This window comes from Ranitomeya imitator, chromosome 3 (genome assembly GCF_032444005.1).
Source record: "Ranitomeya imitator isolate aRanImi1 chromosome 3, aRanImi1.pri, whole genome shotgun sequence".
Classification (NCBI taxonomy): Eukaryota; Metazoa; Chordata; class Amphibia; order Anura; family Dendrobatidae; genus Ranitomeya; species Ranitomeya imitator.
This window is the reverse complement of record NC_091284.1, coordinates 1424789-1449324: the sequence shown is the minus strand read 5'-3', so window position 1 is coordinate 1449324 and position 24536 is coordinate 1424789. Positions and strand designations below refer to the sequence as shown.

Here is a 24536-nt window from a genome sequence, read left to right as displayed (position 1 = left end):
ACAATGACGCCTCTCCCACCTCTATATCCTGATTCTAGCCTGAGATATGGTACAAATGTAAAGCCGGTACAGTGCTGAGAACAATGACGTCTCTCCACCTCTATATCCTGATTCTAGCCTGAGATATGATACAAATGTAAAGCCGGTACAGTGCTGAGAACAATGACGCCTCTCCCACCTCTATATCCTGATTCTAGCCCGAGATATGATACAAATGTAAAGCCGGTACAGTGCTGAGAACAATGACGTCTCTCCACCTCTATATCCTGATTCTAGCCTGAGATATGATACAAATGTAAAGCCGGTACAGTGCTGAGAACAACGACGTCTCTCCCACCTCTATATCCTGATTCTAGCCTGAGATATGATACAAATGTAAAGCCGGTACAGTGCTGAGTATAATGACGTCTCTCCCACCTCTATATCCTGATTCTAGCCTGAGATATGATACAAATGTAAAGCCGGTACAGTGCTGAGAACAATGACGTCTCTCCCACCTCTATATCCTGATTCTAGCCCGAGATATGATAACAAATGTAAAGCCGGTACAGTGCTGAGAACAATGACGCCTCTCCCACCTCTATATCCTGATTCTAGCCTGAGATATGATACAAATGTAAAGCCGGTACAGTGCTGAGAACAATGACGTCTCTCCCACCTCTATATCCTGATTCTAGCCTGAGATATGGTAAATGTAAAGCCGGTACAGTGCTGAGAACAACGACGCCTCTCCACCTCTATATCCTGATTCTAGCCTGAGATATGATACAAATGTAAAGCCGGTACAGTGCTGAGAACAATGACGCCTCTCCCACCTCTATATCCTGATTCTAGCCTGAGATATGATACAAATGTAAAGCCGGTACAGTGCTGAGAACAATGACGCCTCTCCCACCTCTATATCCTGATTCTAGCCTGAGATATGATACAAATGTAAAGCCGGTACAGTGCTGAGTACAATGACGTCTCTCCACCTCTATATCCTGATTCTACCTGAGATATGATACAAATGTAAAGCCGGTACAGTGCTGAGAACAACGACGTCTCTCCCACCTCTATATCCTGATTCTAGCCTGAGATATGATACAAATGTAAAGCCGGTACAGTGCTGAGAACAATGACGTCTCTCCCACCTCTATATCCTGATTATAGCCTGAGATATGATACAAATGTAAAGCCGGTACAGTGCTGAGAACAATGACGTCTCTCCCACCTCTATATCCTGATTCTAGCCTGAGATATGATACAAATGTAAAGCCGGTACAGTGCTGAGAACAACGACGTCTCTCCCACCTCTATATCCTGATTCTAGCCTGAGATATGATACAAATGTAAAGCCGGTACAGTGCTGAGAACAATGACGTCTCTCCCACCTCTATATCCTGATTCTAGCCTGAGATATGATACAAATGTAAAGCCGGTACAGTGCTGAGAACAATGACGCCTCTCCCACCTCTATATCCTGATTCTAGCCTGAGATATGATACAAATGTAAAGCCGGTACAGTGCTGAGAACAATGACGCCTCTCCCACCTCTATATCCTGATTCTAGCCTGAGATATGATACAAATATAAAGCCGGTACAGTGCTGAGAACAATGACGTCTCTCCCACCTCTATATCCTGATTCTAGCCTGAGATATGATACAAATGTAAAGCCGGTACAGTGCTGAGAACAATGACGTCTCTCCACCTCTATATCCTGATTCTAGCCTGAGATATGATACAAATGTAAAGCCGGTACAGTGCTGAGAACAATGACGTCTCTCCACCTCTATATCCTGATTCTAGCCTGAGATATGATACAAATGTAAAGCCGGTACAGTGCTGAGAACAATGACGCCTCTCCACCTCTATATCCTGATTCTAGCCCGAGATATGATACAAATGTAAAGCCGGTACAGTGCTGAGAACAACGACGTCTCTCCCACCTCTATATCCTGATTATAGCCTGAGATATGATACAAATGTAAAGCCGGTAAAGTGCTGAGAACAATGACGTCTCTCCCACCTCTATATCCTGATTCTATCCTGAGATATGATACAAATGTAAAGCCGGTACAGTGCTGAGAACAATGACGTCTCTCCACCTCTATATCCTGATTCTAGCCTGAGATATGATACAAATGTAAAGCCGGTACAGTGCTGAGAACAATGACGTCTCTCCCACCTCTCATCCTGATTCTAGCCTGAGATATGATACAAATGTAAAGCCGGTACAGTGCTGAGAACAACGACGTCTCTCCACCTCTATATCCTGATTCTAGCCTGAGATATGATACAAATGTAAAGCCGGTACAGTGCTGAGAACAACGACGCCTCTCCCACCTCTATATCCTGATTCTAGCCTGAGATATGATACAAATGTAAAGCCGGTACAGTGCTGAGAACAATGACGTCTCTCCCACCTCTATATCCTGATTCTAGCCTGAGATATGATAACAAATGTAAAGCCGGTACAGTGCTGAGAACAATGACGTCTCTCCCACCTCTATATCCTGATTCTAGCCTGAGATATGGTAACAAATGTAAAGCCGGTACAGTGCTGAGAACAATGACGTCTCTCCCACCTCTATATCCTGATTCTAGCCTGAGATATGGTAACAAATGTAAAGCCGGTACAGTGCTGAGAACAACGACGTCTCTCCCACCTCTATATCCTGATTCTAGCCTGAGATATGATACAAATGTAAAGCCGGTACAGTGCTGAGAACAATGACGTCTCTCCCACCTCTATATCCTGATTCTAGCCTGAGATATGATAACAAATGTAAAGCCGGTACAGTGCTGAGAACAATGACGTCTCTCCACCTCTATATCCTGATTCTAGCCTGAGATATGATACAAATGTAAAGCCGGTACAGTGCTGAGAACAATGACGTCTCTCCCACCTCTATATCCTGATTCTAGCCTGAGATATGATACAAATGTAAAGCCGGTACAGTGCTGAGAACAACGACGTCTCTCCCACCTCTATATCCTGATTCTAGCCTGAGATATGATACAAATGTAAAGCCGGTACAGTGCTGAGAACAATGACGTCTCTCCCACCTCTATATCCTGATTCTAGCCTGAGATATGATACAAATGTAAAGCCGGTACAGTGCTGAGAACAATGACGTCTCTCCCACCTCTATATCCTGATTCTAGCCTGAGATATGATAACAAATGTAAAGCCGGTACAGTGCTGAGAACAATGACGTCTCTCCACCTCTATATCCTGATTCTAGCCTGAGATATGATACAAATGTAAAGCCGGTACAGTGCTGAGAACAATGACGTCTCTCCCACCTCTATATCCTGATTCTAGCCCGAGATATGATACAAATGTAAAGCCGGTACAGTGCTGAGTACAATGACGTCTCTCCACCTCTATATCCTGATTCTAGCCTGAGATATGATACAAATGTAAAGCCGGTACAGTGCTGAGAACAATGACGTCTCTCCCACCTCTATATCCTGATTCTAGCCTGAGATATGATACAAATGTAAAGCCGGTACAGTGCTGAGAACAATGACGTCTCTCCCACCTCTATATCCTGATTCTAGCCTGAGATATGATACAAATGTAAAGCCGGTACAGTGCTGAGAACAATGACGTCTCTCCACCTCTATATCCTGATTCTAGCCTGAGATATGATACAAATATAAAGCCGGTACAGTGCTGAGAACAATGACGTCTCTCCCACCTCTATATCCTGATTCTAGCCTGAGATATGATACAAATGTAAAGCCGGTACAGTGCTGAGAACAACGACGTCTCTCCCACCTCTATATCCTGATTATAGCCTGAGATATGGTACAAATGTAAAGCCGGTACAGTGCTGAGAACAATGACGCCTCTCCCACCTCTATATCCTGATTCTAGCCTGAGATATGATACAAATGTAAAGCCGGTACAGTGCTGAGAACAACGACGTCTCTCCCACCTCTATATCCTGATTCTAGCCTGAGATATGATACAAATGTAAAGCCGGTACAGTGCTGAGAACAATGACGCCTCTCCACCTCTATATCCTGATTCTAGCCTGAGATATGATACAAATGTAAAGCCGGTACAGTGCTGAGAACAACGACGTCTCTCCACCTCTATATCCTGATTCTAGCCTGAGATATGATACAAATGTAAAGCCGGTACAGTGCTGAGAACAACGACGCCTCTCCCACCTCTATATCCTGATTCTAGCCTGAGATATGGTAACAAATGTAAAGCCGGTACAGTGCTGAGAACAACGACGTCTCTCCCACCTCTATATCCTGATTCTAGCCTGAGATATGATACAAATGTAAAGCCGGTACAGTGCTGAGAACAATGACGTCTCTCCCACCTCTATATCCTGATTCTAGCCTGAGATATGATACAAATGTAAAGCCGGTACAGTGCTGAGAACAATGACGTCTCTCCCACCTCTATATCCTGATTCTAGCCTGAGATATGATACAAATGTAAAGCCGGTACAGTGCTGAGAACAATGACGTCTCTCCCACCTCTATATCCTGATTCTAACCTGAGATATGATACAAATGTAAAGCCGGTACAGTGCTGAGAACAATGACGTCTCTCCCACCTCTATATCCTGATTCTAGCCTGAGATATGATAACAAATGTAAAGCCGGTACAGTGCTGAGAACAACGACGTCTCTCCCACCTCTATATCCTGATTCTAGCCTGAGATATGATACAAATGTAAAGCCGGTACAGTGCTGAGAACAATGACGTCTCTCCCACCTCTATATCCTGATTCTAGCCTGAGATATGATACAAATGTAAAGCCGGTACAGTGCTGAGAACAATGACGTCTCTCCACCTCTATATCCTGATTCTAGCCTGAGATATGATACAAATGTAAAGCCGGTACAGTGCTGAGAACAATGACGTCTCTCCCACCTCTATATCCTGATTCTAGCCTGAGATATGATACAAATGTAAAGCCGGTACAGTGCTGAGAACAATGACGTCTCTCCACCTCTATATCCTGATTCTAGCCTGAGATATGATACAAATGTAAAGCCGGTACAGTGCTGAGAACAATGACGTCTCTCCCACCTCTATATCCTGATTCTAGACTGAGATATGATACAAATGTAAAGCCGGTACAGTGCTGAGAACAATGACGTCTCTCCACCTCTATATCCTGATTCTAGCCTGAGATATGATACAGATGTAAAGCCGGTACAGTGCTGAGAACAATGACGTCTCTCCCACCTCTATATCCTGATTCTAGCCTGAGATATGATACAAATGTAAAGCCGGTACAGTGCTGAGAACAATGACGCCTCTCCCACCTCTATATCCTGATTCTAGCCCGAGATATGATACAAATGTAAAGCCGGTACAGTGCTGAGAACAATGACGTCTCTCCACCTCTATATCCTGATTCTAGCCTGAGATATGATACAAATGTAAAGCCGGTACAGTGCTGAGAACAATGACGTCTCTCCCACCTCTATATCCTGATTCTAGCCTGAGATATGATACAAATGTAAAGCCGGTACAGTGCTGAGAACAATGACGCCTCTCCCACCTCTATATCCTGATTCTAGCCCGAGATATGATACAAATGTAAAGCCGGTACAGTGCTGAGAACAATGACGTCTCTCCCACCTCTATATCCTGATTCTAGCCCGAGATATGATACAAATGTAAAGCCGGTACAGTGCTGAGAACAATGACGCCTCTCCCACCTCTATATCCTGATTCTAGCCCGAGATATGGTAAATGTAAAGCCGGTACAGTGCTGAGAACAATGACGTCTCTCCCACCTCTATATCCTGATTCTAGCCTGAGATATGATACAAATGTAAAGCCGGTACAGTGCTGAGAACAATGACGTCTCTCCCTCCTCTATATCCTGATTCTAGCCCGAGATATGGTAAATGTAAAGCCGGTACAGTGCTGAGAACAATGACGTCTCTCCCACCTCTATATCCTGATTCTAGCCCGAGATATGATACAAATGTAAAGCCGGTACAGTGCTGAGAACAACGACGTCTCTCCCACCTCTATATCCTGATTCTAGCCTGAGATATGATACAAATGTAAAGCCGGTACAGTGCTGAGTATAATGACGTCTCTCCCACCTCTATATCCTGATTCTAGCCTGAGATATGATACAAATGTAAAGCCGGTACAGTGCTGAGAACAATGACGTCTCTCCCACCTCTATATCCTGATTCTAGCCTGAGATATGGTACAAATGTAAAGCCGGTACAGTGCTGAGAACAATGACGTCTCTCCCACCTCTATATCCTGATTCTAGCCTGAGATATGGTAAATGTAAAGCCGGTACAGTGCTGAGAACAATGACGTCTCTCCCACCTCTATATCCTGATTCTAGCCTGAGATATGATACAAATGTAAAGACGGTACAGTGCTGAGTACAATGACGTCTCTCCCACCTCTATATCCTGATTCTAGCCTGAGATATGGTACAAATGTAAAGCCGGTACAGTGCTGAGAACAATGACGTCTCTCCCACCTCTATATCCTGATTCTAGCCTGAGATATGGTAAATGTAAAGCCGGTACAGTGCTGAGAACAATGACGTCTCTCCCACCTCTATATCCTGATTCTAGCCTGAGATATGATACAAATGTAAAGCCGGTACAGTGCTGAGAACAATGACGTCTCTCCCACCTCTATATCCTGATTCTAGCCTGAGATATGGTACAAATGTAAAGCCGGTACAGTGCTGAGAACAATGACGCCTCTCCCTCCTCTATATCCTGATTCTAGCCTGAGATATGATAACAAATGTAAAGCCGGTACAGTGCTGAGAACAATGACGCCTCTCCCTCCTCTATATCCTGATTCTAGCCTGAGATATGATAACAAATGTAAAGCCGGTACAGTGCTGAGAACAATGACGTCTCTCCCACCTCTATATCCTGATTCTAGCCTGAGATATGATACAAATGTAAAGCCGGTACAGTGCTGAGAACAATGACGTCTCTCCCACCTCTATATCCTGATTCTAGCCTGAGATATGGTACAAATGTAAAGCCGGTACAGTGCTGAGAACAATGACGCCTCTCCCTCCTCTATATCCTGATTCTAGCCTGAGATATGATACAAATGTAAAGCCGGTACAGTGCTGAGAACAATGACGCCTCTCCCTCCTCTATATCCTGATTCTAGCCCGAGATATGATACAAATGTAAAGCCGGTACAGTGCTGAGAACAATGACGCCTCTCCCTCCTCTATATCCTGATTCTAGCCTGAGATATGATAACAAATGTAAAGCCGGTACAGTGCTGAGAACAATGACGCCTCTCCCACCTCTATATCCTGATTATAGCCTGAGATATGATACAAATGTAAAGCCGGTACAGTGCTGAGAACAACGACGTCTCTCCACCTCTATATCCTGATTCTAGCCTGAGATATGATACAAATGTAAAGCCGGTACAGTGCTGAGAACAATGACGTCTCTCCCACCTCTATATCCTGATTCTAGCCTGAGATATGATACAAATGTAAAGCCGGTACAGTGCTGAGAACAATGACGTCTCTCCCACCTCTATATCCTGATTCTAGCCTGAGAAGATATGATACAAATGTAAAGCCGGTACAGTGCTGAGAACAATGACGTCTCTCCCACCTCTATATCCTGATTCTATCCTGAGATATGATACAAATGTAAAGCCGGTACAGTGCTGAGAACAACGACGTCTCTCCCACCTCTATATCCTGATTCTAACCTGAGATATGATAACAAATGTAAAGCCGGTACAGTGCTGAGAACAATGACGTCTCTCCCACCTCTATATCCTGATTCTAGCCTGAGATATGATACAAATGTAAAGCCGGTACAGTGCTGAGAACAATGACGTCTCTCCACCGCTATATCCTGATTCTAGCCTGAGATATGATACAAATGTAAAGCCGGTACAGTGCTGAGTACAATGACGTCTCTCCCACCTCTATATCCTGATTCTAGCCTGAGATATGGTACAAATGTAAAGCCGGTACAGTGCTGAGAACAATGACGTCTCTCCACCTCTATATCCTGATTCTAGCCTGAGATATGATACAAATGTAAAGCCGGTACAGTGCTGAGTACAATGACGTCTCTCCCACCTCTATATCCTGATTCTAGCCTGAGATATGGTACAAATGTAAAGCCGGTACAGTGCTGAGAACAATGACGTCTCTCCCACCTCTATATCCTGATTCTAGCCCGAGATATGATAACAAATGTAAAGCCGGTACAGTGCTGAGAACAATGACGTCTCTCCCACCTCTATATCCTGATTCTAGCCCGAGATATGATAACAAATGTAAAGCCGGTACAGTGCTGAGAACAACGACGTCTCTCCCACCTCTATATCCTGATTCTAGCCTGAGATATGATACAAATGTAAAGCCGGTACAGTGCTGAGAACAATGACGTCTCTCCCACCTCTATATCCTGATTCTAGCCTGAGATATGATACAAATGTAAAGCCGGTACAGTGCTGAGAACAACGACGCCTCTCCCACCTCTATATCCTGATTCTAGCCTGAGATATGATACAAATGTAAAGCCGGTACAGTGCTGAGAACAATGACGCCTCTCCACCTCTATATCCTGATTCTAGCCTGAGATATGATACAAATGTAAAGCCGGTACAGTGCTGAGAACAATGACGCCTCTCCCACCTCTATATCCTGATTCTAGCCTGAGATATGATACAAATGTAAAGCCGGTACAGTGCTGAGAACAATGACGTCTCTCCCACCTCTATATCCTGATTCTAGCCTGAGATATGATACAAATGTAAAGCCGGTACAGTGCTGAGAACAATGACGCCTCTCCCACCTCTATATCCTGATTCTAGCCTGAGATATGATACAAATGTAAAGCCGGTACAGTGCTGAGAACAATGACGCCTCTCCCACCTCTATATCCTGATTCTAGCCTGAGATATGATACAAATGTAAAGTCGGTACAGTGCTGAGAACAACGACGTCTCTCCCACCTCTATATCCTGATTCTAGCCTGAGATATGATACAAATGTAAAGCCGGTACAGTGCTGAGAACAACGACGTCTCTCCCACCTCTATATCCTGATTCTAGCCTGAGATATGATACAAATGTAAAGCCGGTACAGTGCTGAGAACAATGACGTCTCTCCTACCTCTATATCCTGATTCTAACCTGAGATATGATACAAATGTAAAGCCGGTACAGTGCTGAGAACAACGACGTCTCTCCCACCTCTATATCCTGATTCTAGCCTGAGATATGATACAAATGTAAAGCCGGTACAGTGCTGAGAACAACGACGTCTCTCCCACCTCTATATCCTGATTCTAGCCTGAGATATGATACAAATGTAAAGCCGGTACAGTGCTGAGAACAACGACGTCTCTCCCACCTCTATATCCTGATTCTAGCCTGAGATATGATACAAATGTAAAGCCGGTACAGTGCTGAGAACAATGACGCCTCTCCCACCTCTATATCCTGATTCTAGCCTGAGATATGATACAAATGTAAAGCCGGTACAGTGCTGAGAACAACGACGTCTCTCCCACCTCTATATCCTGATTCTAGCCCGAGATATGATAACAAATGTAAAGCCGGTACAGTGCTGAGAACAATGACGTCTCTCCCACCTCTATATCCTGATTCTAGCCCGAGATATGATACAAATGTAAAGCCGGTACAGTGCTGAGAACAATGACGTCTCTCCCACCTCTATATCCTGATTCTAGCCTGAGATATGATACAAATGTAAAGCCGGTACAGTGCTGAGAACAATGACGTCTCTCCCACCTCTATATCCTGATTCTAGCCCGAGATATGATACAAATGTAAAGCCGGTACAGTGCTGAGAACAATGACGTCTCTCCCACCTCTATATCCTGATTCTAGCCTGAGATATGATACAAATGTAAAGCCGGTACAGTGCTGAGAACAATGACGTCTCTCCTACCTCTATATCCTGATTCTAGCCTGAGATATGGTAACAAATGTAAAGCCGGTACAGTGCTGAGAACAACGACGTCTCTCCACCTCTATATCCTGATTCTAGCCTGAGATATGATACAAATGTAAAGCCGGTACAGTGCTGAGAACAATGACGCCTCTCCCACCTCTATATCCTGATTCTAGTCCGAGATATGATACAAATGTAAAGCCGGTACAGTGCTGAGAACAATGACGTCTCTCCCACCTCTATATCCTGATTCTAGCCTGAGATATGATACAAATGTAAAGCCGGTACAGTGCTGAGAACAATGACGTCTCTCCCACCTCTATATCCTGATTCTAGCCTGAGATATGATACAAATGTAAAGCCGGTACAGTGCTGAGAACAACGACGTCTCTCCCACCTCTATATCCTGATTCTAGCCTGAGATATGATACAAATGTAAAGCCGGTACAGTGCTGAGAACAATGACGTCTCTCCCACCTCTATATCCTGATTCTAGCCTGAGATATGATACAAATGTAAAGCCGGTACAGTGCTGAGAACAACGACGCCTCTCCCACCTCTATATCCTGATTCTAGCCTGAGATATGATACAGATGTAAAGCCGGTACAGTGCTGAGAACAATGACGTCTCTCCCACCTCTATATCCTGATTCTACCCTGAGATATGATACAAATGTAAAGCCGGTACAGTGCTGAGAACAACGACGTCTCTCCCACCTCTATATCCTGATTCTAGCCTGAGATATGATACAGATGTAAAGCCGGTACAGTGCTGAGAACAATGACGTCTCTCCCACCTCTATATCCTGATTCTACCCTGAGATATGATACAAATGTAAAGCCGGTACAGTGCTGAGAACAACGACGTCTCTCCCACCTCTATATCCTGATTCTAACCTGAGATATGATACAAATGTAAAGCCGGTACAGTGCTGAGAACAATGACGCCTCTCCCACCTCTATATCCTGATTCTAGCCCGAGATATGATACAAATGTAAAGCCGGTACAGTGCTGAGAACAATGACGTCTCTCCCACCTCTATATCCTGATTCTAGCCTGAGATATGATACAAATGTAAAGCCGGTACAGTGCTGAGAACAACGACGCCTCTCCCACCTCTATATCCTGATTCTAGCCTGAGATATGATACAAATGTAAAGCCGGTACAGTGCTGAGAACAACGACGTCTCTCCCACCTCTATATCCTGATTCTAGCCTGAGATATGATACAAATGTAAAGCCGGTACAGTGCTGAGAACAATGACGTCTCTCCCACCTCTATATCCTGATTCTAGCCTGAGATATGATACAAATGTAAAGTCGGTTCCAGGACAAAATCCGCGCTCAAAACTTTAGAAATCTGTAAAAAATTAACTGATGAAGAAAAAAAATTCAAAACTTTTGATTTGTGATTAACTAATGTTCTACTTCATAAAAACAAGAAATAATAAAAGTCTAAAGACGTCAGGTAAAAAAAATATTGATATTAGGATCACTTGATATGGAACGACCCTGACTTTAGAATTATGAGAGCGAAAGTGAAGAAGACGGTGAAAAATATCAGAGATTCATCAACTGCACGGATATTCTGATCCTGCCCCCCCACAGATCATGGACCCCCTTATAGATGGCAGAAGCCCCTAACCTGCGCCCCCCACAGATCATGGACCCCCCTATAGATGGCAGAAGCCCCCAACCTGCGCCCCCCACAGATCATGGACCCCCCTATAGATGGCAGAAGCCCCCAACCTGCGCCCCCCACAGATCATGGACCCCCTTATAGATGGCAGAAGCCCCTAACCTGCGCCCCCCACAGATCATGGACCCCCTTATAGATGGCAGAAGCCCCTAACCTGCCCCCCCACAGATCATGGACCCCCCTATAGATGGCAGAAGCCCCCAACCTGCGCCCCCCACAGATCATGGACCCCCTTATAGATGGCAGAAGCCCCTAACCTGCGCCCCCCACAGATCATGGACCCCCTTATAGATGGCAGAAGCCCCTAACCTGCGCCCCCCACAGATCATGGACCCCCTTATAGATGGCAGAAGCCCCTAACCTGCCCCCCCACAGATCATGGACCCCCCTATAGATGGCAGAAGCCCCCAACCTGCGCCCCCCACAGATCATGGACCCCCTTATAGATGGCAGAAGCCCCCAACCTGCGCCCCCCACAGATCATGGACCCCCTTATAGATGGCAGAAGCCCCTAACCTGCGCCCCCCACAGATCATGGACCCCCCTATAGATGGCAGAAGCCCCTAACCTGCGCCCCCCACAGATCATGGACCCCCCTATAGATGGCAGAAGCCCCTAACCTGCGCCCCCCACAGATCATGGACCCCCCTATAGATGGCAGAAGCCCCTAACCTGCGCCCCCCACAGATCATGGACCCCTCTATAGATGGCAGAAGCCCCTAACCTGCGCCCCCCCACAGATCATGGACCCCCCTATAGATGGCAGAAGCCCCTAACCTGCGCCCCCCACAGATCATGGACCCTCTTATAGATGGCAGAAGCCCCCAACCTGCGCCCCCCACAGATCATGGACCCCTTATAGATGGCAGAAGCCCCTAACCTGCCCCCCCCACAGATCATGGACCCTCTTATAGATGGCAGAAGCCCCTAACCTGCGCCCCCCACAGATCATGGACCCCTCTATAGATGGCAGAAGCCCCTAACCTGCGCCCCCACAGATCATGGACCCCCTTATAGATGGCAGAAGCCCCTAACCTGCGCCCCCACAGATCATGGACCCCCTTATAGATGGCAGAAGCCCCTAACCTGCCCCCCCCCACAGATCATGGACCCCTCTATAGATGGCAGAAGCCCCTAACCTGCCCCCCCCCACAGATCATGGACCCCCTTATAGATGGCAGAAGCCCCTAACCTGCCCCCCCCACAGATCATGGAACCCCCTTATAGATGGCAGAAGCCCCTAACCTGCCCCCCCCCACAGATCATGGACCCCTCTATAGATGGCAGAAGCCCCTAACCTGCGCCCCCCCACAGATCATGGACCCCTTATAGATGGCAGAAGCCCCTAACCTGCGCCCCCCACAGATCATGGAACCCCCTTATAGATGGCAGAAGCCCCTAACCTGCCCCCCCCACAGATCATGGAACCCCCTTATAGATGGCAGAAGCCCCTAACCTGCCCCCCCCCACAGATCATGGACCCCCTCTATAGATGGCAGAAGCCCCTAACCTGCGCCCCCCCACAGATCATGGACCCCTTATAGATGGCAGAAGCCCCTAACCTGCGCCCCCCACAGATCATGGAACCCCCTTATAGATGGCAGAAGCCCCTAACCTGCCCCCCCCACAGATCATGGAACCCCCTTATAGATGGCAGAAGCCCCTAACCTGCCCCCCCCCACAGATCATGGACCCCTCTATAGATGGCAGAAGCCCCCAACCTGCGCCCCCCACAGATCATGGACCCCTTATAGATGGCAGAAGCCCCTAACCTGCGCCCCCCACAGATCATGGACCCCCCTATAGATGGCAGAAGCCCCTAACCTGCCCCCCCCACAGATCATGGAACCCCCTTATAGATGGCAGAAGCCCCTAACCTGCGCCCCCCACAGATCATGGACCCCCCTATAGATGGCAGAAGCCCCTAACCTGCGCCCCCCACAGATCATGGACCCCCTTATAGATGGCAGAAGCCCCTAACCTGCCCCCCACAGATCATGGACCCCCCTTATAGATGGCAGAAGCCCCTAACCTGCGCCCCCCACAGATCATGGACCCCCCTTATAGATGGCAGAAGCCCCTAACCTGCGCCCCCCACAGATCATGGACCCCCTTATAGATGGCAGAAGCCCCTAACCTGCGCCCCCCACAGATCATGGACCCCCTTATAGATGGCAGAAGCCCCTAACCTGCCCCCCCACAGATCATGGACCCCCCTATAGATGGCAGAAGCCCCTAACCTGCGCCCCCCACAGATCATGGACCCCCTTATAGATGGCAGAAGCCCCTAACCTGCCCCCCACAGATCATGGACCCCCTTATAGATGGCAGAAGCCCCTAACCTGCGCCCCCACAGATCATGGACCCCCTTATAGATGGCAGAAGCCCCTAACCTGCCCCCCACAGATCATGGACCCCCTTATAGATGGCAGAAGCCCCCAACCTGCGCCCCCCACAGATCATGGACCCCCTTATAGATGGCAGAAGCCCCTAACCTGCCCCCCCCACAGATCATGGAACCCCCTTATAGATGGCAGAAGCCCCTAACCTGCGCCCCCACAGATCATGGACCCCCTTATAGATGGCAGAAGCCCCTAACCTGCGCCCCCCACAGATCATGGACCCCCTTATAGATGGCAGAAGCCCCTAACCTGCCCCCCCCACAGATCATGGAACCCCCTTATAGATGGCAGAAGCCCCTAACCTGCGCCCCCACAGATCATGGACCCCCTTATAGATGGCAGAAGCCCCTAACCTGCGCCCCCACAGATCATGGACCCCCTTATAGATGGCAGAAGCCCCTAACCTGCGCCCCCCACAGATCATGGACCCCCCTATAGATGGCAGAAGCCCCTAACCTGCGCCCCCCACAGATCATGGAACCCCATAAAGATGGCAGAAGCCCCTAACCTGCGCCCCCCACAGATCATGGACCCCCTTATAGATGGCAGAAGCCCCTAACCTGCGCCCCCCACAGATCATGGACCCCCCTTATAGATGGCAGAAGCCCCTAACCTGCCCCCCACAGATCATGGAACCCCATAAAGATGGCAGAAGCCCCTAACCTGCGCCCCCCACAGATCATGGACCCCCTTATAGATGGCAGAAGCCCCTAACCTGCGCCCCCCACAGATCATGGACCCCCTTATAGATGGCAGAAGCCCCTAACCTGCGCCCCCCACAGATCATGGACCCCCTTATAGATGGCAGAAGCCCCTAACCTGCGCCCCCACAGATCATGGACCCCCTTATAGATGGCAGAAGCCCCTAACCTGCCCCCCACAGATCATGGACCCCCTTATAGATGGCAGAAGCCCCCAACCTGCGCCCCCCACAGATCATGGACCCCCTTATAGATGGCAGAAGCCCCCAACCTGCGCCCCCCACAGATCATGGACCCCTCTATAGATGGCAGAAGCCCCTAACCTGCCCCCCCCACAGATCATGGACCCCCTATAGATGGCAGAAGCCCCTAACCTGCGCCCCCCACAGATCATGGACCCCCCTATAGATGGCAGAAGCCCCTAACCTGCGCCCCTCACAGATCATGGACCCCCCTTATAGATGGCAGAAGCCCCTAACCTGCCCCCCCACAGATCATGGACCCCCTTATAGATGGCAGAAGCCCCTAACCTGCGCCCCCCACAGATCATGGACCCCCCTATAGATGGCAGAAGCCCCTAACCTGCCCCCCCACAGATCATGGACCCCCCTATAGATGGCAGAAGCCCCTAACCTGCCCCCCCACAGATCATGGACCCCCCTATAGATGGCAGAAGCCCCTAACCTGCGCCCCCCACAGATCATGGACCCCCTTATAGATGGCAGAAGCCCCTAACCTGCCCCCCCACAGATCATGGACCCCCCTATAGATGGCAGAAGCCCCTAACCTGCGCCCCCCACAGATCATGGACCCCCTTATAGATGGCAGAAGCCCCTAACCTGCGCCCCTCACAGATCATGGACCCCCCTATAGATGGCAGAAGCCCCTAACCTGCGCCCCCCACAGATCATGGAACCCCCTATAGATGGCAGAAGCCCCTAACCTGCGCCCCCCACAGATCATGGACCCTCTTATAGATGGCAGAAGCCCCTAACCTGCGCCCCCCACAGATCATGGAACCCCCTTATAGATGGCAGAAGCCCCTAACCTGCCCCCCACAGATCATGGACCCCCTTATAGATGGCAGAAGCCCCTAACCTGCCCCCCCCCACAGATCATGGACCCCCTTATAGATGGCAGAAGCCCCTAACCTGCCCCCCCCCACAGATCATGGAACCCCATAAAGATGGCAGAAGCCCCTAACCTGCGCCCCCCACAGATCATGGAACCCCCTTATAGATGGCAGAAGCCCCTAACCTGCGCCCCCCACAGATCATGGACCCCCCTTATAGATGGCAGAAGCCCCTAACCTGCGCCCCCCACAGATCATGGACCCCCTTATAGATGGCAGAAGCCCCCAACCTGCGCCCCCCACAGATCATGGAACCCCCTTATAGATGGCAGAAGCCCCTAACCTGCGCCCCCCACAGATCATGGACCCCCATAAAGATGGCAGAAGCCCCTAACCTGCGCCCCCCACAGATCATGGACCCCTCTATAGATGGCAGAAGCCCCTAACCTGCCCCCCCACAGATCATGGAACCCCATAAAGATGGCAGAAGCCCCTAACCTGCGCCCCCCACAGATCATGGACCCCCTTATAGATGGCAGAAGCCCCTAACCTGCCCCCCACAGATCATGGACCCCCTTATAGATGGCAGAAGCCCCTAACCTGCCCCCCCCACAGATCATGGAACCCCCTTATAGATGGCAGAAGCCCCTAACCTGCGCCCCCCCACAGATCATGGACCCCTCTATAGATGGCAGAAGCCCCTAACCTGCGCCCCCACAGATCATGGACCCCCTTATAGATGGCAGAAGCCCCTAACCTGCCCCCCACAGATCATGGAACCCCATAAAGATGGCAGAAGCCCCTAACCTGCGCCCCCCACAGATCATGGACCCCCTTATAGATGGCAGAAGCCCCTAACCTGCGCCCCCACAGATCATGGACCCCCTTATAGATGGCAGAAGCCCCTAACCTGCCCCCCACAGATCATGGACCCCCTTATAGATGGCAGAAGCCCCCAACCTGCGCCCCCCACAGATCATGGACCCCCTTATAGATGGCAGAAGCCCCCAACCTGCGCCCCCCACAGATCATGGACCCCTCTATAGATGGCAGAAGCCCCTAACCTGCCCCCCACAGATCATGGACCCCCTTATAGATGGCAGAAGCCCCTAACCTGCCCCCCACAGATCATGGACCCCCTTATAGATGGCAGAAGCCCCCAACCTGCGCCCCCCACAGATCATGGACCCCTCTATAGATGGCAGAAGCCCCTAACCTGCCCCCCCCCACAGATCATGGAACCCCCTATAGATGGCAGAAGCCCCTAACCTGCCCCCCCCACAGATCATGGACCCCCTTATAGATGGCAGAAGCCCCTAACCTGCCCCCCCCACAGATCATGGACCCCCTTATAGATGGCAGAAGCCCCTAACCTGCCCCCCCACAGATCATGGACCCCCCTATAGATGGCAGAAGCCCCTAACCTGCGCCCCTCACAGATCATGGACCCCCCTATAGATGGCAGAAGCCCCTAACCTGCGCCCCTCACAGATCATGGACCCCCTTATAGATGGCAGAAGCCCCTAACCTGCGCCCCTCACAGATCATGGACCCCCCTATAGATGGCAGAAGCCCCTAACCTGCGCCCCTCACAGATCATGGACCCCCTTATAGATGGCAGAAGCCCCTAACCTGCCCCCCCACAGATCATGGAACCCCCTTATAGATGGCAGAAGCCCCTAACCTGCCCCCCACAGATCATGGACCCCCTTATAGATGGCAGAAGCCCCTAACCTGCCCCCCCACAGATCATGGACCCCCCTATAGATGGCAGAAGCCCCTAACCTGCGCCCCTCACAGATCATGGACCCCCCTATAGATGGCAGAAGCCCCTAACCTGCGCCCCTCACAGATCATGGACCCCCTTATAGATGGCAGAAGCCCCTAACCTGCGCCCCCCACAGATCATGGACCCCCTTATAGATGGCAGAAGCCCCTAACCTGCGCCCCTCACAGATCATGGAACCCCCTTATAGATGGCAGAAGCCCCTAACCTGCCCCCCCACAGATCATGGACCCCCTTATAGATGGCAGAAGCCCCTAACCTGCGCCCCCCACAGATCATGGACCCCCCTATAGATGGCAGAAGCCCCTAACCTGCGCCCCTCACAGATCATGGACCCCCCTATAGATGGCAGAAGCCCCTAACCTGCGCCCCCCACAGATCATGGACCCTCTTATAGATGGCAGAAGCCCCTAACCTGCGCCCCCCACAGATCATGGACCCCCTTATAGATGGCAGAAGCCCCTAACCTGCCCCCCACAGATCATGGACCCCCTTATAGATGGCAGAAGCCCCTAACCTGCGCCCCCCACAGATCATGGAACCCCCTTATAGATGGCAGAAGCCCCTAACCTGCCCCCCCCCACAGATCATGGAACCCCATAAAGATGGCAGAAGCCCCTAACCTGCGCCCCCCACAGATCATGGACCCCCTTATAGATGGCAGAAGCCCCTAACCTGCGCCCCCCACAGATCATGGACCCCCTTATAGATGGCAGAAGCCCCTAACCTGCGCCCCCCACAGATCATGGACCCCCTTATAGATGGCAGAAGCCCCTAACCTGCGCCCCCCACAGATCATGGAACCCCCTTATAGATGGCAGAAGCCCCTAACCTGCGCCCCCCACAGATCATGGACCCCCATAAAGATGGCAGAAGCCCCTAACCTGCGCCCCCCACAGATCATGGACCCCCTTATAGATGGCAGAAGCCCCTAACCTGCGCCCCCCACAGATCATGGACCCCCTTATAGATGGCAGAAGCCCCTAACCTGCGCCCCCCACAGATCATGGACCCCCTTATAGATGGCAGAAGCCCCTAACCTGCGCCCCCCACAGATCATGGACCCCCTTATAGATGGCAGAAGCCCCTAACCTGCGCCCCCCACAGATCATGGACCCCTCTATAGATGGCAGAAGCCCCTAACCTGCGCCCCCACAGATCATGGACCCCCTTATAGATGGCAGAAGCCCCTAACCTGCGCCCCCCACAGATCATGGACCCCCTTATAGATGGCAGAAGCCCCTAACCTGCGCCCCCCACAGATCATGGACCCCCTTATAGATGGCAGAAGCCCCTAACCTGCGCCCCCCACAGATCATGGACCCTCTTATAGATGGCAGAAGCCCCTAACCTGCCCCCCCCACAGATCATGGACCCCCTTATAGATGGCAGAAGCCCCTAACCTGCCCCCCCACAGATCATGGACCCCCCTATAGATGGCAGAAGCCCCTAACCTGCGCCCCCCACAGATCATGGACCCCCCTATAGATGGCAGAAGCCCCTAACCTGCGCCCCCCACAAATCATGGACCCCCCTATAGATGGCAGAAGCCCCTAACCTGCGCCCCCCACAGATCATGGACCCCCCTATAGATGGCAGAAGCCCCTAACCTGCGCCCCCCACAGATCATGGAACCCCCTTATAGATGGCAGAAGCCCCTAACCTGCGCCCCCCACAGATCATGGAACCCCCTTATAGATGGCAGAAGCCCCTAACCTGCCCCCCCACAGATCATGGACCCCCCTATAGATGGCAGAAGCCCCCAACCTGCGCCCCCCACAGATCATGGACCCCCTTATAGATGGCAGAAGCCCCTAACCTGCGCCCCCCACAGATCATGGACCCCCCTATAGATGGCAGAAGCCCCTAACCTGCGCCCCCCACAAATCATGGACCCCCCTATAGATGGCAGAAGCCCCTAACCTGCGCCCCCCACAGATCATGGACCCCCCTATAGATGGCAGAAGCCCCTAACCTGCGCCCCCACAGATCATGGACCCCCCTATAGATGGCAGAAGCCCCTAACCTGCGCCCCCACAGATCATGGAACCCCCTTATAGATGGCAGAAGCCCCTAACCTGCGCCCCCCACAGATCATGGACCCCCCTATAGATGGCAGAAGCCCCTAACCTGCGCCCCCCACAAATCATGGACCCCCCTATAGATGGCAGAAGCCCCTAACCTGCGCCCCCCACAGATCATGGACCCCCCTATAGATGGCAGAAGCCCCTAACCTGCGCCCCCCACAGATCATGGAACCCCCTTATAGATGGCAGAAGCCCCTAACCTGCGCCCCCCACAGATCATGGAACCCCCTTATAGATGGCAGAAGCCCCTAACCTGCGCCCCCACAGATCATGGACCCCCTTATAGATGGCAGAAGCCCCTAACCTGCCCCCCACAGATCATGGACCCCCTTATAGATGGCAGAAGCCCCTAACCTGCCCCCCCACAGATCATGGACCCCCTTATAGATGGCAGAAGCCCCTAACCTGCGCCCCCCCACAGATCATGGACCCCTCTATAGATGGCAGAAGCCCCTAACCTGCGCCCCCACAGATCATGGACCCCCTTATAGATGGCAGAAGCCCCTAACCTGCCCCCCACAGATCATGGACCCCCTTATAGATGGCAGAAGCCCCTAACCTGCCCCCCCACAGATCATGGACCCCCTTATAGATGGCAGAAGCCCCTAACCTGCGCCCCCCCACAGATCATGGACCCCTCTATAGATGGCAGAAGCCCCTAACCTGCGCCCCCCACAGATCATGGACCCCTCTATAGATGGCAGAAGCCCCTAACCTGCGCCCCTCACAGATCATGGACCCCCCTATAGATGGCAGAAGCCCCCAACCTGCGCCCCCCACAGATCATGGACCCCCTTATAGATGGCAGAAGCCCCTAACCTGCGCCCCCCACAGATCATGGACCCCCTTATAGATGGCAGAAGCCCCTAACCTGCGCCCCCCACAGATCATGGACCCCTCTATAGATGGCAGAAGCCCCTAACCTGCGCCCCCCACAGATCATGGACCCCCTTATAGATGGCAGAAGCCCCTAACCTGCCCCCCCACAGATCATGGACCCCTCTATAGATGGCAGAAGCCCCCAACCTGCGCCCCCCACAGATCATGGACCCCCTTATAGATGGCAGAAGCCCCTAACCTGCGCCCCCCACAGATCATGGACCCCCTTATAGATGGCAGAAGCCCCTAACCTGCGCCCCCCACAGATCATGGACCCCTCTATAGATGGCAGAAGCCCCCAACCTGCCCCCCCCACAGATCATGGACCCCCCTATAGATGGCAGAAGCCCCTAACCTGCGCCCCCCACAGATCATGGACCCCTCTATAGATGGCAGAAGCCCCTAACCTGCGCCCCCCACAGATCATGGACCCCCTTATAGATGGCAGAAGCCCCTAACCTGCCCCCCCACAGATCATGGACCCCCCTTATAGATGGCAGAAGCCCCTAACCTGCGCCCCCCACAGATCATGGACCCCCTTATAGATGGCAGAAGCCCCTAACCTGCGCCCCCCACAGATCATGGACCCCCTTATAGATGGCAGAAGCCCCTAACCTGCGCCCCCCACAGATCATGGACCCCCTTATAGATGGCAGAAGCCCCTAACCTGCCCCCCCACAGATCATGGACCCCCCTTATAGATGGCAGAAGCCCCTAACCTGCGCCCCCCACAGATCATGGACCCCCTTATAGATGGCAGAAGCCCCTAACCTGCGCCCCCCACAGATCATGGACCCCCTTATAGATGGCAGAAGCCCCTAACCTGCCCCCCCACAGATCATGGACCCCCCTTATAGATGGCAGAAGCCCCTAACCTGCGCCCCCCACAGATCATGGACCCCCTTATAGATGGCAGAAGCCCCTAACCTGCGCCCCCCACAGATCATGGACCCCCTTATAGATGGCAGAAGCCCCCAACCTGCGCCCCCCACAGATCATGGACCCCCATAAAGATGGCAGAAGCCCCTAACCTGCGCCCCCCACAGATCATGGACCCCCTATAGATGGCAGAAGCCCCTAACCTGCGCCCCCCACAAATCATGGACCCCCCTATAGATGGCAGAAGCCCCTAACCTGCGCCCCCCACAGATCATGGACCCCCTATAGATGGCAGAAGCCCCTAACCTGCGCCCCCCACAGATCATGGACCCCCTTATAGATGGCAGAAGCCCCTAACCTGCCCCCCCACAGATCATGGACCCCCTATAGATGGCAGAAGCCCCTAACCTGCGCCCCCCACAGATCATGGACCCCCCTATAGATGGCAGAAGCCCCTACCCTTCACAGATCATGGACCCCCTATAGATGGCAGAAGCCCCTAACCTGCGCCCCCCACAAATCATGGACCCCCCTATAGATGGCAGAAGCCCCTAGCCTGCGCCCCCCACAGATCATGGACCCCCTTATAGATGGCAGAAGCCCCTACCCTTCACAGATCATGGACCCCCTTATAGATGGCAGAAGCCCCTAACCTGCCCCCCCACAGATCATGGACCCCCTATAGATGGCAGAAGCCCCTAACCTGCGCCCCCCACAGATCATGGACCCCACTATAGATGGCAGAAGCCCCTAGCCTGCACCTCTCAGATTGCACCCTGTTTTTTCCATGCACACAGTGGCGTCATAACAGCTGTACACGACACATAACATTAGATGTTAGATGTATCCAGCAGGAGGCAAAGCATCTGGGAAAACTCACCACTGGTCCTTAGAAAACGAGAGGAAGAAGCGAATTCCAGGGGGCAAAGCCGCCATTTACAGTGCGATGAGTAGAGAAGGAGAGCGCCGCCAGCTGTAAGACAGAAGACCCTTAGTAATCTACTCACATTCTCTTCCCTCTACAATCCCCACCCCACAAACTCTCACACCCTCGCAGAAATCTTAAACACCTTGACCTGCACTCATTCTCTGAATCCCTCCTCCCTCTCACAGATATAAGTTCCCTACACAATGCAGATGACGCTGCCGCTCTATATAACACCACAATACTGTAGCTTTGGAATCTCTTGCCCCACTCACACATACTAAAGCTCGCAAAATCAACAGACAGCCCTGGCAGACCAGCCTGACCAAAGAACTGAGGCAAGCTTCCAGGGCTGCTGAGCGCAGATGGAAAAGATCCCACTCCAACGAGCACTTCATCACATTCAAACAGTCCCTCACTACTTTCAAGACCACACTCGCCACAGCTAAACAAACCTACTTCTCGTCTCTCATATCCTCCGTCTCACAACCCTAAACAGTTATTCAACACCTTCAACTCTCTCCTCCGTCCCCCAGCACCTCCTCCCTCCCCACTCATCTCAGCTGAAGACTTTGCCTCATTTTTCAAGCTGAAGATTGATAGCATCAGAGACAGTTTTGGTCAACAACCCCCAGAGCCCTTCCTTCCGACTTCCCAGCCCTCCACCTCCAAAACCAACTTCTCCACCATTACAGAAGATCGACTCTCCACTCTACTCTCAAGATCACATCTCACCACCTGTGCACTTGATCCCGCTCCCATCCCACCTCATCCCAAACCTCTCCAGAGTCTTCATCCCAACCCTAACCCATCACTTCAACCTATCACTAACAACTGGTGTTTTCCCCTCAAGCTTTAAACATGCCTCCATCACACCTATCCTCAAAAAGCCCTCTCTTGACCCATCCTCTGTATCTAGCTATCGCCCTATATCACTTCTCCCCTATGCCTCAAAACTACTGGAACAACACGTTTACCTTGAACTGTCCTCCCATCTCTCTTCTTGCTCCCTTTTCGACCCCTTACAATCAGGCTTCCGGTCACACCACTCCACTTAAACTGCCCTAACTAAGGTCACCAATGACCTCTTAACCGCCAAGAGCAAGCGACACTACTCTGTCCTCCTCCTCCTCCTCGACCTGTCGGCTGCCTTTGACACAGTGGACCATTCCCTATTATTACAGACCCTCTCATCCCTTGGCATCGCAGACTTGGCCCTATCCTGGATCTCATCATACCTAACAGACCGGACATTCAGCGTCTCCCACTCACACACCACCTCCTCACCTCGCCCCCTATCTGTCGGAGTCCCACAAGGTTCAGTCCTAGGGCCCCTGCTCTTCTCCATTTACACCTTCGGCCTGGGACAGCTCATAGAATCTCACGGTTTTCAGTATCACCTCTATGCTGATGACACACAGATCTACATCTCTGGACCAGATATTGCCTCCCTTCTAACCAGAATCCCTCAATGTCTGTCCACTATTTCATCCTTCTCCGTTAGATTTCTAAAACTTAACATGGACAAAACAGAATTCATCGTCTTTCCCCCATCTCACGTGACCCCCCCCAACGTACCTATCCATTACAGTAAACGGCTGCCCACTTTCCCCAGTCCCACAAGCTTGCTGCCTCAGGGTAATCCTTGACGCTGATCTCTCCTTCAAACCACATATCCAAGCTCTTTCCACTTCCTGCCGACTTCAACTCAAAAATATTTCACAAATCCGTTCATTCCTCAACCAAGAATCTGCAAAAACCCTAGTCCATGCCCTCATCTCCCGCCTGGACTACTGTAACCTCCTGCTCTGTGGAAACCCTCAAATACTCTCGCACCCTTCCAATCTATTCTAAACTCTGCTGCTCGACTAATCCACCTGTCCCCCCGCTATTCCCCGGCCTCTCCCCTCTGTCAATCCCTTCACTGGCTCCCCATTGCCCAGAGACTACAGTACAAAACCCTAACCATGACATACAAAGCCATCCACAACCTGTCTCCTCCATACATCTGCGACCTCGTCTCCCGGTACTTTCCTGCACGCAACCTCCGATTCTCACAAGATCTCCTACTCTACTCTCTTATCTCCTCTTCCCACAATCGCATACAAGATTTCTGTCGTTCTTCTCCCCTACTCTGGAACCCTCTACCACAACACATCAGACTCTCACCTACCATTGAA

The 24536-nt window shown here is 51.3% G+C and overlaps 1 protein-coding gene across 4 annotated transcripts in view; it reads right to left on the bottom strand.

Moving 5' to 3' along the window:
* The window catches only part of SLC37A1 (solute carrier family 37 member 1), a 100203-nt gene that overhangs the window by 44095 nt on the left and 31572 nt on the right, over nt 1–24536 (bottom strand). For all 4 annotated transcript variants that reach the window (XM_069760357.1, XM_069760355.1, XM_069760358.1 and 1 more), the window contains exon 2: nt 22312–22404. In XM_069760357.1, coding sequence (XP_069616458.1) covers nt 22312–22367 — 56 coding nt within the window. In that variant the 5' untranslated portion in view covers nt 22368–22404. The remainder of the gene's footprint in view (nt 1–22311; nt 22405–24536) is intronic.